At 36.2% G+C, this 15,811-nt stretch overlaps 1 protein-coding gene across 3 annotated transcripts in view; it reads right to left on the reverse strand.

Annotated features, from left to right (window-relative positions):
* Positions 1-795: 795 nt before the first annotated feature.
* Positions 796-15,811, reverse strand: part of LINS1 (lines homolog 1) — a 28,239-nt gene continuing 13,223 nt past the window's right edge. Inside the window, exons 2-7 of one of the 3 annotated variants that reach the window (XM_024732057.1) lie at positions 12,914-13,408; positions 12,722-12,811; positions 11,740-11,881; positions 10,691-11,281; positions 9,289-9,460; positions 796-7,427 (exon numbers count right to left, since the gene is read on the reverse strand). In XM_024732057.1, the coding sequence (XP_024587825.1) occupies positions 6,542-7,427; positions 9,289-9,460; positions 10,691-11,281; positions 11,740-11,881; positions 12,722-12,811; positions 12,914-13,312 (2,280 nt within the window). In that variant the 5' untranslated portion in view covers positions 13,313-13,408 and the 3' untranslated portion in view covers positions 796-6,541. Of the gene's footprint in view, positions 7,428-9,288; positions 9,461-10,690; positions 11,282-11,739; positions 11,882-12,721; positions 12,839-12,913; positions 13,409-15,811 lie in introns of those variants that run through there. The other 2 variants (XM_024732058.1, XM_024732059.1) reach the window with 2 other exon arrangements.

Consider the following 15,811-nt stretch of genomic DNA (forward strand, 5'->3'; position numbering starts at 1 on the left):
CCACTTTCCTTAGAATAATTAGAAAAACTTACAGTTGGTTTGCTAGTCTGACCTATAATAATATAGTCAGAAAAGGCATTTTATCAACCACAATTTTCAAATGAGTATTTTAATATAAAGCAAGACAACTCTATACGGTGTCACAAATGACAATTCATAAAAGACCAATTAAAGTTCAGTATTTAGGTCAAATTTTTCCAAACCCCTGGGCAGCCCAGGTGGGCTAAATGCAGCATGAGTGGGCCACATGTGCCCTGAGGAGAGGTCAGGAGGCAGGTCAGAGTCCCAGCAGGTGCTTGGTGACCACAATGTTGCCTCTAGGGATGGCATTCAAGTCAGTGATGACACAGTCATGTCACAGGTGCCACAACAAATCCCAGTATTCAGATGGCACAGAGAACACAAATAAGTTGAAAATCACTGTCCTGGTGGTTGCTACCTCCTCTCTCTCTCCTCTCTCCGGGTCCAACTAAAGCTGGTTTGTCACAAGTGAACAACAGCTTCCTGATGGTCAAAATGCCCAGTGTCGGGGTTTCCCTGGTGGCGCAGTGGTTGAGAATCCGCCTGCCAATGCAGGGGACACGGGTTCAAACCCTGGCCCGGGAAGATCCCACATGCCGCGGAGCAACTAAGCCGGTGCACCACTAGTGAGCCTGAGCTCTAGAGCCCGCAAGCCACAACTACTGAGCCCACGTGCCACAACTACTGAAGCCCGTGCGCCTAGAGCCCATGCTCTGCAACAAGATAAGCCACGACAATGAGAAGTCTGCGCACCACAACAAACAGTAGCCCCCACTCACCGCAACTAGAGAAAGCCTGTGCACAGCAACGACGACACAACAGAGCCAAAAATAAATAAATAAATTTATTAAAAAAAAAAAAAAAAATGCCCAGTGTCTTCTTCTCAGATACTAAACTCCATATACATTTCCCTTCTCAAAGCCCTACCTGACCTTAGTTTCTGCAAAGTATTTCTTGTTCTCTGGCCTCTGTAATTTTTTTCACTTTCCTTCTTCATCCAGACCTCTTTCCCTTCCTCTCCCTAGTCTCAGGGAAATCAGACCTTCTCCTGTGATTTTCATAATGCATAGGCAAATGACTCCTATGTCTTGCTCTAACGCTGATCTTCTCATTTTCAACACAGGATTTCTGTCTGCTGGGCATGAACATGTGCTGAAGACAGTGCCCAAGTCACTCAGGTGAAGATGGAACTCATTTTCCTCCTCGAGACTGTAACGATCTACTTCCCCTATTTCTGTGAACAGCAGCAGCTGCATCTCCACCGTGGATGTGCGAGTGAGAAAACAGCTCCTGTCTCAGGCTGATCCTCTCCGTCCTTTGTAAAATTTAGGTGTATTTTTTTTCCAGTTATATATTCACACATTGTTGAAAGACTCAGTCTTTCAGTTCTGGAAATTCTTCCTGGATTACTTTAGTACTTTTCCCTCTCTGTTTCCACTTTTCTGTCTAGAACTTCTGCTATTCAGTTATTGAACCTCGTGAACTGTCCTCAAATTTTGTCATTTTTATTTTCCAATTTTTTTCGTCCTGCTGTTATACTTCTTAGATTTCCTCAACTTACATTTCTATTTTTTCATTTCTGCTATTGCATTATTCATTTATAAGAAGTTTGTTTCTCCTGAATATTTTTTTATGTATTATCTTTTATAACCATTTATATCTGAGGATATTACTAGATTAATCTCCTCCTTGCCTAATCTGTCTTGTTTTGGCCTCTGTCATGTTAAGAGGCTTTCCGCAAATGCCTCGTGATCCTTGGCTGTTCACTCCTATGTAAGAGTTGGGCACATAAATGCCAACTAGAAACTCTGCCCATGGGTGGTTTGTGACTGTGGGCTTCATAGTTGGGAGACTTGGCCGAGTAATTTCTTTGGGGACCCCCCCCCTCCACACACACACAATGTATCTTTAGATCTTTCCTCTTAAATCTGTGTCCGATTCCACAGAACTCTCTTCTAATTTCCTGGGGGAAAAGGTTAGGGGTGGTAGTGGTTCTCAACATTCAGTATGTGTCTAATTAATCCCATTTCAGTGTGGTAGCCCTGTCGTCAGCTGTGCCTGCTGTTCCTCAGTCCAAAGACCTGCTAAGGATTTGGCTTTCTTGGACTGCTCAGTCAGTGCTTGTGTGTCTCACTGCTCCTTTACTCATGTCTTAGTGGGTCTATGGAGGGAGGGGGCCTGATGCAGGCATTCAGCAAGAAGGCCTTGCTCTCCCTCCTCCATTCCCATTGCCCCTGATGCCAGTGGGACTTCCCCAGGATTCTTTTCAATCTTTCTACTTGTCTGCCTAGCCAATATATTGCTATGGAAGTCACTTTCTTCAAACACAAAACCAGTCACTTACTTGAAAACCACACTGGCTCTCCACTGCCTACAAAACAGTCAAAACTCCTTAGCACAGCACACAAGGTCTTGGGTGCTCTGACCCCAGCATAGCTTGCCAGCATGACTTCTCTTCATGCCACTTACCACACATAGTAAAACGTTAGTTTTAATAGTGCACGTGTACCACCCTCTGCTTGAAGACAGGCAGTTATGGAGAGAAGGTTGGAACTAGACTGACTAGATCCACTGTCTCGGCTCTGCCACTTTACCAGTTTACCAAGTTAATCTCATCTGCAAAATAGGGATCATAATAGTACTTATTATTGTGAGGATTTATCAGAGCACTTGGAACAGCAACCGGCATATAGGAAGTGTGACTGATATATGCGTTAAAGATTTTAGGTCTCTGCACACCTGTCTGCCCCAGAAGACTATCAAGTCCTTGGAGAGGATCTCCTCTTATTTGCTTAACATTTGTGGTGTGTTTATAATAATGGGGCAGACATGATGCTGTTCACGAGGGACAATGTAAAAAGAGCATGGCAAATGGAGACAGTTGGCAAATTATTAAAACATAATGTGACAAATGCTACAATACAGGAAAGAGCACAGTGAAGAGAACATAAAGCATGTAAGATCTAATGGTTCAAAACAGGTGGAGAAGGCTTCACAGGTCCAACATTTAAGATGGGGCTTGACCAAAAAAAAAAAAAGATGGGGCTTAATGAATGAATATGTAAGGCAAAAGGTGGTGTTCCTAAGACAGTGAGTGGGGCGAGAACCACAGGTGAGACTAGAGGAACAGGTTGGGGCCAACTGCACAAGGCCCTGTATAACCTGTTTGAGTCTCTATTTTGTTTCAACCACTGTTTGTCAATTTCACCATCCTAGCACACTGGGAGTGCCAGAGACAATTTTGAGGAGTTATAAGTATTTTGTTACTAATAGCTGAAATGCAGCTACTTGGCAATTATTTAAAAAATAAATTAGAACACGCTTCCAAATAATGTTGAAGAAACCAGATATAAAAGAACACATACTCTATGATTCCATTTACGTAAGAGACAAAGCTAGGCAAAATTAATCTATGTTGTCTCAATTTAGGGTATAGTTACCTTTACCAGTGGATAGTGACTGGAAGGGGATCCAAGGGGGACCCCTGAGTGCCAGTAATGTTGTTTCTTGATCTGGATACCTGGTTTCACAGGTATGTTGTGAAAATTCATCAAGTCGTATACATGTATTTTGCTGTATCTGTTGTATTTTAAGTTAAAACAATAAATTAGATTCATGACACTTTGTGGTCACTTGGACACACATGCGTTTACTTGAAGAAGAGGTGGAGTTACAGACTGGAAACTCATCGTGCAAATATCACTAGTTTTGTGTTCCTTTATGGACTACCTCAGGACAGCTCTGGTACTCTGAACAGCCAGGAAAGTTATCACATGGCCAGAGTCAAGTCACCTTCACCAATAGTAGGGCTCCAGTGAGGGTGGAAGGAATTGGCTTACACCTAAGGGTTAGTTACATTGAATATATGTAGCATCTCTGAAATGCCAACACTCTGCATACATAGGAGACTGCCTTTTCCTAATTTTAGATATAACAAGGGACTGATGGTTCCTTATTAACCTTATAGAGAAACACAGGTCAAAAACACATCTTTATAAGCATGACTTTTAATGCATTTAACATTTATGTACCCTTAGGAACATAAAGAATCAGGTTTGTTTTTTTCCTTTCCTTAAAAAAATTTTAACTAAAAAAAAAGGTACCCAATTAAAAACAAGTAAGAGTAGAAAGAGATATATAATGAGAAGTCAAATTTTCTACTTCAGATCTGTTTCCCAGGGCAACCACTATTAGTATTTTCTTATATGTTCTTACATAAATATTTTATAAACACACAAAGGCATATATAAATGTGTGTGTATTACTCCTTCCCCACGTTCTTTTCTTAAACTAATGGGAGCCCAATATACTCACTTTTTTTTAACTGTAGATGTTTCATTTCTGTAAACATGAATACAGCTCATTCTTTCCACAAGTATATATAACTGAGCATACATACTATGAATATATATATTATGACTTACTTAACCAGATTATTTCTAGTGTTTTACTTTTATAAACAATGTGGCATTGAAAATCCTTGAAGATACATACTTTTTTATTTATGTAGAAGCTGCCCCAATGTATACCCCCAACTCTATTGCCAAACAGAGTTTTTGACCTCTGCATTTCTCTTTGGTTAACATTAGTATCTGTTATTTTGATTAGCCATCCTGTTTAGTTCCACTGATCTTCCCATTTCTACCTGAATGAGTACTACCCTGTTTTGATTAACACAGCCTTAAAATATATTTTAATGTCTGACAGGTTCAGTCTCCTCATATTTCTCTATAAAAGGATCATTTAAAAAATATTTTAAGGACATTTCAGACTGTCTTAATGACAGACTGACCAGCGCAATATAGTTATGCTCTCAGTATATAAATCCATCACAGACCTTGGAGATATTGTGGATTCAGTTCCAGATCACCACAATAAAGCAAATATCACAAGGTGAGTCACATGGATTTTTTGGTTTTCCAGTGCATATGAAAGTTATGTTTACACCGTACTGTAGTCTAGTAAGTGCGCAATGGCATTATGCCTATATATCTTAATAAAGAAATACTTTATTGCTAAAACATGCTAACCATCATCTAAGCCTTCAGCGAGGTGTAATTTTTTTTGCTGGTGGAGAGTCTTGCCTCGATGTTGATGGCTGCTGACTGATCACGGTGGCTGTGGCAATTTCTTAAAATAAGACAGCCATTAACTTTGCCCCACTGATGGACTCTGCCTTTCATGAACCATTCCTCTGTAGCAAGCAATGCATTTGACAGCAGTTTACCCATAGTAGAAGTGCTTTCAAAATTGGAGTCAATCCTCTCAATCCCTGCCGCTGCTTTATCAACTAAGTTTATATAATATTTTAAATCCTTTGTTGTCATTTCAACAACCTTCACAGAATCTTCACCGGGAGCAGATTCCATCTTAAGAAACCACTTTCTTTGCTCATCCATAAGAAGCAACTCCTCATCCATTAAAGTTTTATATTTGTAACAAATAATGAAAAAGTTTGAAATACTGCAATTACTAAAATGTGACACAAAGACACAAAGTGAGCAAATGTTGGAAAAACGGCACCAAAAGACTTGTATGACACAGGATTGCCACAAACCTTCAATTTGTAAAAAATGCAGTATCTACAAAACACAATAAAGTGAAGCACAATAAAATGAGGTATGCCTGTAATGACATGAAAACTTGAATTTACTGCCTCCTCTCAAAAAGACAGAATATAATTATCCATATCACAACAATTTTAAATAGAATTACCTATTAAAACTCTTCTTAAAGAATACACTTGTGTTCGTAGACCACATATATACATATAGAGCTAATCACCTCTTTAAAAAACTGCTAAGATTCAAGTTTTTTACATATTACATTACATGTAAATACCTCAGGGGGAAATAATAACCATACTGGCTTAAACAGCATCCCTCCCCAAATTCACATCTACCCAGAACCTGTGAATGTAACCTTATTTGGAGATAGGGTAACTGCTGATATAATTAAGCTAAGATGCGGTCACACTGGATGAGAGTGGGCCCTAACCCAGTGACTGGTGTCCTTACAAGAGGGAAACTGGATACAGATAGACACACAGGGGAAATGTCATGTGACAACAGAGAAAGAGACTGGAGTGATGTCCAGGAAGCCCAGGAATACCAAGGATTGCCAGCAATGGCCAGAAGCTAGGAAGAGGCAGGGAAGGATTCTCCCCTAGAGCCTTGAGAGAAAGTGTGGCCCTGTAGCCATCTTGATTTTGAACTTCTAGCCTCCAGAACTGTGAAAGGATAAAGCTCTGTTGTTTTAAGCCACCAAGTTTGTGGTAATTTTTACAGCAGCAATAAGAAACTAATACAATAACTATCCCAAATTTGTGTAAGTTGAACTACCATAAATTTTGAGTGCTGTACTTGTATCAAGTGACTTATCATTTGATATATCTTTTTCAGTCACTAGGCAGCTTCCAAAAGGCAAAGGAAAAGCATGTTAGAAAACCCTTTTGAACTTTTTTTTTTTTTACTGTTACCTCATTAAGGCACAATTATATTAGGGAAAACCAGTTCCTGTTTTACAAAGGAGTCATACTTCTATTATATATTGTCTCAATATGTTTTAACAACTTCAAAAGTGCTGTTGGATTATATGGGAACAGATTTTTCTTCTGCAAACGATAAATGGCACCTTGTAGCTCTTCAAAGCACTTTACTGTTCTATAAGATATTCCCACTTTAGAAGCAATGTTATTTGGGCCTATGTCACAATCAACAGAGAAGGGAGTATTAGATTCTTTGGGAACCAGAGACCTTGACTGAGACTCCAGGCTAAGTTCTTTTTTATCCCTACTTGTTCCAATTGTGTCTTGAATTTTCTTCATTGCTTCTTGGTGTAAAGATGTTAGTCTACTGTTTGCTAAACGCTGGTCTGTGGATTCTTCTTCAGAATCATCAGAGGTTTCGTAATCTACCAGACTTTGAGAAGTTCGTTGGGGAGACAGACTATTAGCCTGGAGTGTGGCCTGGGCCTCCTCAGACATCACAGCATGGTTCAGTGGTTCAGAAGATGCTTCAGAAGCCCAGGAGACCCAAGCATGAGCATCTCTGTGATTACCAAGAACAGCCAAAGGACTAGGCTCTGTTTGGTTGCTGCTTCTGTCTTGGACAAGTGAGGAGATACAACAACAAATATTTACGTTATCTTTAGATTCAGTTATATCAAAGTACTTGCAAATAGTGAAAAAATTATCCCAGTCTTTTTGCAATAATTTTAAATACCTAACAAAATACTCAAGAAAACAGGTTTCTGATGAAATCAAAAAATCAAGAAGAACGGTAGAATCAAATCCTATATTTTTTAAAAAGAATAAAAAAATACAGTGTGGATTATAGCCATTTTCATGTGTGTGATGGTTCCACATTTCTTTTTCTTGGGTCAAGCTTTCAGTAGCTTCACATTCTCTGAAAACAAAGAGAGCAGAGACTTCAGATTAATGACTGTTTACAAATACAAGTTTTGACAGATGTAATTCACAAACCATAAATTCTCCTATCAGATTTCTTTTTAATGTATGCATTATTTTAAAAACAAAAAAATTTCAAAACAATCTCTTTTTCCACAAACTCCATATAAATCTGATTCAATAAAATAAATAAAATCCATTGACTTTGGTAGTTCTAGTTTCTACCTGCCCAATTAAAGTCCTCTGTCTTCCTGTCTCTTGACATCAGAATTCCTTGCTCCTACAGGTAACTAATTCCCTGTGGTAAGGTGGGAATTAACCTCCTTGCTTTCCTTCCACACTTGCCTCAACAGGGGTGGGCATGTGACCCAGAATGACCAATCAGAGTACCCAAGCTCCTGGCCACCATGATTCCAACATGAATCTGTGACCCACGTAGGCTAATCAGATCTTTCCAGGACTTCTGCTGGCACCATTAAAGATTATAACTGTAAGGCTGCTGTAAGCCTGGCACTGCTGGTGGCCCTGTCTGAGAATTAATTCAGAGCCGTGAGATAGAAACAAAGAGAAATAATCAATGACATGGTTTGAGTCATATACAGTTACATCTGATGCCAGTTTGACCCCTTAGAATTCCCAATTAAGAGCCAATAAATTCCATTTTTTTTTTTTTGCTTAGACTAACTTATGTTGATTTCTATCATTTATAGCCAATCACTCTTAACTAATACAGTTACATTAAAAAAAAAATACATGTGACATGAGCACATGCCTCTGCGAGCACACTACATTCAAGCTAAGGAAGTTAGAAATTCACATACAAAGTAAATTTAATTCAGAGGCTTCCTCTTTCTTGAGGAGTAAGAAGTCAGCTTTGAATACAACTAAGATATACTCTACGAGGCATGTGCATTCAGACAGAATTTGTATTTGACCGTTTCTAAGCCTAATTCAAATCGCATGCAGGAATTCTGTGTTCTTGATTAGAACCTTTTGAAAATTGGCCCCAAACTCTTACAGTCTGAAAGCAGCCACTGCCAGCAGTGTCATAATACAAGTAAGAACTGGCAGCACAACACTGCACCGACAGTCATTAGTAAGAAATCCCTTTCTCTGAAGCCAAGAAAGAAATGGAAATAAAGCAAATACTTTAAGGTTTTAATAAAGCAGAAGCAGAAACAGTGTAAAAGGTCTTCAGTTATTAACTTCATTACCAATTACAGGTATTTGCCACAAGAAGATTGACCCAAGATTGACCAAGTACAGCTGTTTTAATAAACAGAAATAGGATCAGTATAAAATGTCATCAGTAACGTAAGTTCATAATCAATTTCAGATATCTGCCTCAAGATGATATCAATCCCAGTTCAACTGTACACTAAAATGAAAATTTACAACAGCTCCTTTGATTACTTACAAGATTGTACTCACCTTTACAAAGGCAAAAATCACCTTACAGAAGTTCAATACAGATAAGTTAGTCTTAGAGGTGAAGAGAGTTCTTAAACATCAATTAAATTAAGACTTAGACAAGTGTATTAACTTATTCCTGATCACACAGGTAAAGCAAAGGTGGTGACTCAGCCAGAACCCATGCTGTCTAATATCAGTCTAGTTCTAATCCCTAGATAGATCTGCCTAGCCAGCCAAGTTTTCATAATCAGAACTCAAATGTAATCTATTTTCATGTAGGGCAGGGTTAAAGAAAGGAATTGGAACTTATAAGGAAACCACAAGATTGTTAGGGATTTTTTTTTTCCCCTAATGATGGAAAGTAAATAGTATGTCCAACACATTATTAAAAATGTTTTCTGCTTTCCTGGCATGTAGTTAGTATAATTACTTTAAAATATATGAACCTGGTCAACTTCAGGTAGATGCCCATTGCTGTTTTGGCAGCCTCCAGCATGTCATCGTCTTGTTCTATGAAGACTCTAGACAACCACTCACAAAGATTGTGTGATCGCAGAGACGGCTGAAGGTGAGGCTTTAAGAAGGTCAGTAACTCAGACATGAACCTCTGTAAATCAACTTCAAAAAAATGCAAATTTCAAAGAGCAAGCAACAGTTTATGAATGCATTTATAATAACTTGCCTATATATAAATTTATAATATCTAGAGTACTTTAAAATTCATTTTCATAATTCACACTTTCAAAAAGTTTGTGAGTTAGGGATTATCTCTACTCTGTATATTAGGAAACTGAGCTTCAGAGAAAAAAATGACCCAGTCAGTAGGATACAGTTAAAATGTATAGCCAGATCATCTACTTCCCACGCTGCCAAATAACTAATTATCTCTGAGAAATAAAAGTTACATAAATTCTTGCTAAAAGCATATAAATGAATGAGTGGTAGGCAACAGAAATCACTTCACTGGATGTCACATGGTTTGTTACTAGAGGCAACAATGCACCCAAACAAAAATAATTTGCCCTCAAAATAACAGAAAAAAATTTTTTTGTTTGTTTAAAATTGTTTAAAGTATTAAAAGAAAGTACTACTATTAAGCACAGAAGTCAAAAAGGTTTTGAGGAGTTTTAACTGCAATTTAAAATTCTTGACATATAACACGCGCCATCTAGTGTTGTAAATGATAACTGCACAGGATTATATCTTGGATGTTGTTACTACAAGCTAAATGTTACCTAAAGCAATTCAGGGAAGTCACTGCTTACAATTCAGACCTTTCACTGAAACTCTATGCTGCTTGCTTAGAGACGTTTACTATTCATTTTTCTCAAATGAAACAGAGGACATAATCTTCCCCAGCACCTATACTGAATACTTTAAATGGCTCTCTTTGGACTCTAAGTTAACATCCTGGAAATTTTATACAAAAATTTCTTCATCACTATAACTTCTGACGTAATAGTTTCAATTCAACTCCTAATTGTCAAAAATCTGTATTAGTAGATATACCAATTTTATGAAGGAAAATATGAATAATATACTACAAGTAACTGAATATGAATTGACTTACATTGCTTACTTCGAAGTGACTCAACAGCATCTTTATTTTTTAAACACAATTATTAACTATACTATGCAAATTCAGTTTAGAGCACAAAACTGAAACTTTATTTCTTAAGGTAATTCTAGTTTTTTCTCTTTTTTTGAAGAAAATTAATAAATTATAACTAGAATAACATATAGCTTAAATTGTGAAATTACAGTCCTGAGATTTGATAATTATGAATAATTTTACTTCAGTAAATAATTATCCATTACTTTGCATACAAAAGGAGTTGAGAGAGTTACCTTTCATTTCATTTGCTGAAGCACCATTTTGAAACTTGATTTCTAAGGATCTAATGATAAGTAAGCTCGCTGCTCTAAGGATCACATGATCTGGACCAGGGACACACTCACACCCAGGTTGGACTTCATCGCCTCCAAAGCAGGAAGGTTTTCCATAGACAGACAGTGCCCTCAAAAAGCCCAAATCCACAGCTTGCAGAACAGCATCAGCCAAAGCCAACAGGTCCACATCTAAAGGATGATCTGGTGCCATGAAGGTAGGGACGGATCCCCGACAAAGGTCTTCACCCACTTTGCAGAGAAGGCACTTTTTGATGAATATGATGAATTTCCTTTTGACAAAAGCCTGAATAGGCCAGGTAATAACATCGAACACACAAGAAGGTTTCAAAAATAACATCCTCTGGCAAGTGAAATGTAACTTCAGGTGGATTCTGGAGGCTATAAGAAGTTCAAGCAATTCCAGGAAACATATCAAGCTGTTTATTAGTTTAGAAGTATCTTGGTGGTTTTCAAAATGCTGAGAAAATAAGGAATTGTAAAAGACTTCAAAAATAGTGTCAAAAGGAGTCAGGAACTGCTTTAGAATTTCTGTGATTAAAAAAATAGTAATTATAAGCAACAGGAAAAACAAAGACTTCTTAAAAAGCAATTTTACAATTCAATTTTTATAATTATTATCCCTTTATAAGATGAAGAAATGGATTGGATCGTTTATCTCTAACATGAACAAATGAAGATATGCACACTAAGTAAGAGCTAATAACCATGGCTAATACCCATTTTACAAATATCAGTAACATCAGACGATACAAAGGATATATAAAAATGAAAAGCTTTAATTTCAATTTTTAATAATAGTGAAGTTTTACTTTTTTTCCTTTTAAAAAGGTATCCTCAATCAAAAAATATGGGGCACAATTCTTTAGTTTTTCATACTTCAAGACAGATCAGACGTTGTAAAGTAAGTTTTACTCTTCATTATATAAGTATAATGCTCCTTGGGAACAAGATAATGACCATTGTTTACAGGGAAACATAATTCATACCTGTTTTTTGTGAACATGTATCTTTAAAGATTTCTTTTATTACAAAGGTAAGCATCCAGAGGCAGTGTACTACTTTATCACTTTCAGAATATTCAGAAAGATTTTTTTGGCAAAAAGAAATCCAGGAATTACTCAATGTTATCTAGAAGTTAGAAAAAATTTAAAGGAGTAAGTTATAATACAATATTTTCTTTACAATTACAAATTACCTATTATATACAACTCAATACAACATTGCTTACTCCTTTCCAAAAAAAAAGTATGATAATATTTGTTAAAACAAGGACACAAATATCCTAATATTCCTTAAATCAAGAAATTCAATATGCCATAGAAATAAAAGATCAAAGGGAACATGAAAATATTAGCAGTGATTATTATCTCTGGTAGCTGGAATGATATGTAATTTTTATTTTGGTCTTTCTACATTTTCTCTTTTCCCAAATTTTCTACTGCAAATACTGCCTTTTTTAATTCAGGAAAGAATGTTATTTTAAGAAAGGAACAAGCAATTATAGCTGAAAGAAGTCAGTAAATTTAGATTTGTTTATTAACTAATTCAGAGATAAGAGAAAAATCTGATAAGTTGTTCATATTTTTTCATTATGCTGAGGACCACTCTTAGAATTTATTTATGTTAAACCTGTGAAAATGGTCTTAGTCTCAAGCAGGGGTTCCTAAACCTTTTTTTGGAGGGGAGAAAGGAGGCCCACCTACTTCTTTGACAATCTGAAGAAAGTTATGAACTCTCTGACGTGAAACCCATCTTTTGGGTTAAAAATCTGATTTGTGAAGATTTACAACATATTTAAGACTCTAATCCTTGATATAAGCCATCATCATATTATTCTATTCTTACACTTTTGTGGATTTACACGTTATTGTGTGAGCAAATATTTTATTGATAAAATATTGAATGCCAGAGAGCAATTTTAAAGAAACTATAAAAGAAACAGTAACATAATTTGATTACTTATCTTACCTTTTCCTTCAATTGGAAATACAGAAGTAGTGCAAGGCACTTTGCAGCCATGTGAGATAACAATTTATCCGAGTTTTGGAACATACAGGTCTACAAGAAAACAAATAAATTTACCTACTGTTACTGAATGTTAAAACTTATATTTTAAAAATCTAGATCTTAAAAAAAAAAAACAAAAGCAAATGGGCTTACTAATTTAGAATCGACGTCAGATGATTTTAAAAGAATTTTAATTATATCTCTATATTTCTCCTTTGCATGCAATTCAGTCTCGACAGATAATATTCTGGTCATCATCACTTTAATCACTGTTAACTGAAGGAGCATTATTTCTCGGGTACTGTTCATCTGAAAATGTCTCTGCAAACACACAGGTGCTACAGAAGGGGTAGCCAAATTGACAGAGGATGGCTGATGCTTGCCCTGAACATCAAGGATGTTTGAGCAGTCTGAGGAGGTGGTTGTAGAGCAATCTTGATCTGAAAATGCTGGGTTGAGATAAAAGATGTAATCATGGCTGTCATTTTCAAGTGTGGCTCCAAGAAGTACTTTCCTGTATAATTGTTCTAAAACTTCAAAGAAAGCTTTCATTTTGATTGCCAAACATATCTTACAAGAAGGTCGACAAATCCAAATTGTAAATATTAATCTTAGAAATGGGATGAATCTCTGTTTCTTCAATAAAACCTAAAATAGGAAAAATAATTTAAAAATATAAGTGTTATATACATTACATTACAAGGGAAAGGCATCTATTTCCACTTAAACATTTAGTCTCTCAAGTTAAAGGTAATACTGATGGCTTAATTTCTAAAAATGAAAAATTGGTAATAAGATTATTTTAAAACAATAAAAATAAAATTTATGTTTTTCATATAGATTTAAGATCATAAAATTATTTTTAATTTTATTACAGTAAAACTTTAGCTTTCCTCTAACATTTTTCAATGGGTTGTCAGAGTTTCTCAACCTTGGCACTATTAACAGTAGGAACTGGGTACTTTTGCTTTGGGGGAGCTGTCTTGTACATTGTAGGAAGTTTTAGCAGCATTCCTGGCCTCTACCCACTAGATGCCAGTAGCATGCCCTTGGGAGGCAAAATCATCCAGGTTGAGAACCATTTGGCTAATAACTCAAATTCATTAACTTTTACCTTCAACTTATAGAGGGAAACCTAAAGTTAGATTGCTATGTGGTCAAACTATTATGGTTATTGCTGATTAACTCCCAACTTAAAATTATATGATAATATAAAGAAACCCTGGTTATCATTTATAACATTAAATTAAAAAATTTTAAATGCCATCCCAAGAAAAAGACAAGACGTTAAGCAAAAGCAATCCAAACGTGAGCAAACTGTATTTTGTATTTGTAGCTGGATATAAATTTAGACATCCTGGTTGCCCCAGGCTCCTTTGACTTGATGGAGACCAGAAAGAGTAGGGAGAAAGGAAAGGATCAGACGTGGCTTTTAAAGCAGAGAAATGGGCAATCAACTGATAACTGAATATTAGAGAAAGCATGTAGTTACTATACAGCAAGAGTGGCTAGGAAAAATGAAAGACTTTGGTGCAAGCAAAAGAGATTACTGAATATCCTTTCAATGGAATACTGGAGCCTCCGGGGAATTATCGGATCCTACTAGGGTTTGGTCTTTTCACTGCCTTTGAGCTATTTTACACCTTGGTAAATTGTAGGTGACTGATAGCAATGCAAATAATTCTTGTCTGAGGACATGCTCATAATTGTCTGGTGAAGGGGCAACCCTTCCTGCAGTGGGAAAAGCCAGTTTTGCTTCCATCTGTAAACTCATTTCAACATTCCTTTACTCTATATAAAGTCAACTTTTCTTTTAAAATGGATGTGACATTTGTCTAGTTCTTTCATTAATTAACTAGTTAAATAAAATCGTTGTTCCGCGTTCATTTTATATGGGTCATGATTTTGTCCTTTTAAAATTTATATTTAACAAAATCCACGAAATTCCCTCCTTTACCCGGACCCACTTATAAATGCCCATCTTTAACCTCCTTCCTTCCTCACTGGAAGAGACCTCATAGGGAGGGCTGTCACTTTTATCGGGTCTCACTTTTACTATAGGGCCTACTGGCCTGCCCTTGGTCTTCAAACCTCCCTCTCCACTGGTTTCTTCCCCTTGCTTAGCTTGTGAGGAATTTCAATTCCTGGTCACCCCTACAAGACAAAGCCGCCCTGTTCTAGTCCTCCAGTGCAGAAATAAATATTAAGAAACCTATAGATTTTAAGGTTACAAATGAAGCTTCTGTAAAGTTTTCACTGAATTCTATTTTCAAACAGTGGTGTGTATCTCACACAATTTATAAACACAACTTAATACGGTAATATCAGTAACCTTGTTCCATCTGACAATGTTAAAATTTACCTGAGCCTTGTGCTCCCAGAAAGCAGCCATGGTTAAGAAGCACTGAACCTTCTGTGTTCCAAGAAAGGGCTGACTGTATTTCCAGATAGGACCCACCTTCACCCTTCCTTACTGACTCCCTAGTTTTATAAAACTCCCCATTTTTTCCTTCTTTGAGAGGTTCTTCCATTAATATTCATTCTCCCTGTTGCAATAGCTTGAATAAAATCATCTCCTTAATTGTCTGGTATATTTTGTCTGTCGCATACTAGAAATTAGTTTTCATATTCTACTTCGAAGATGAATTCCATCATACTTATTTTACTTTATATTTTAGTTATAACATTTCTTCCCAATAAAACTACTGACATTTTTATATATATTCTATTACATAAAATATTCTGTGACAATATTTTTTATTTTAAAACTAATTTAATCAGTAAATCTAATTAGGTTTTAATATTATATGCTCAACTCTATTAATATAATTTTCAACCACAAATGGATTTTTATTTCAATGTTATAGCAATAAAAATACTTCTAATAATATTCCTATACATCTTAAGTCCTTAAATTTTACCACAAATGAGAATAAAACTGCTATTTCAACTATTTTTCAACCTATAAAAAGACCCATTTCAAATGGTTCAATCATTTCAGCACACAAAACTAAAGTGAATGCCAATAAATAGGTAAACAAAAAAGCATTT

Source organism: Neophocaena asiaeorientalis, unplaced genomic scaffold (assembly GCF_003031525.2).
Source record: "Neophocaena asiaeorientalis asiaeorientalis breed wild unplaced genomic scaffold, Neophocaena_asiaeorientalis_V1.1 scaffold362, whole genome shotgun sequence".
In the NCBI taxonomy this organism is placed as follows: Eukaryota; Metazoa; Chordata; class Mammalia; order Artiodactyla; family Phocoenidae; genus Neophocaena; species Neophocaena asiaeorientalis.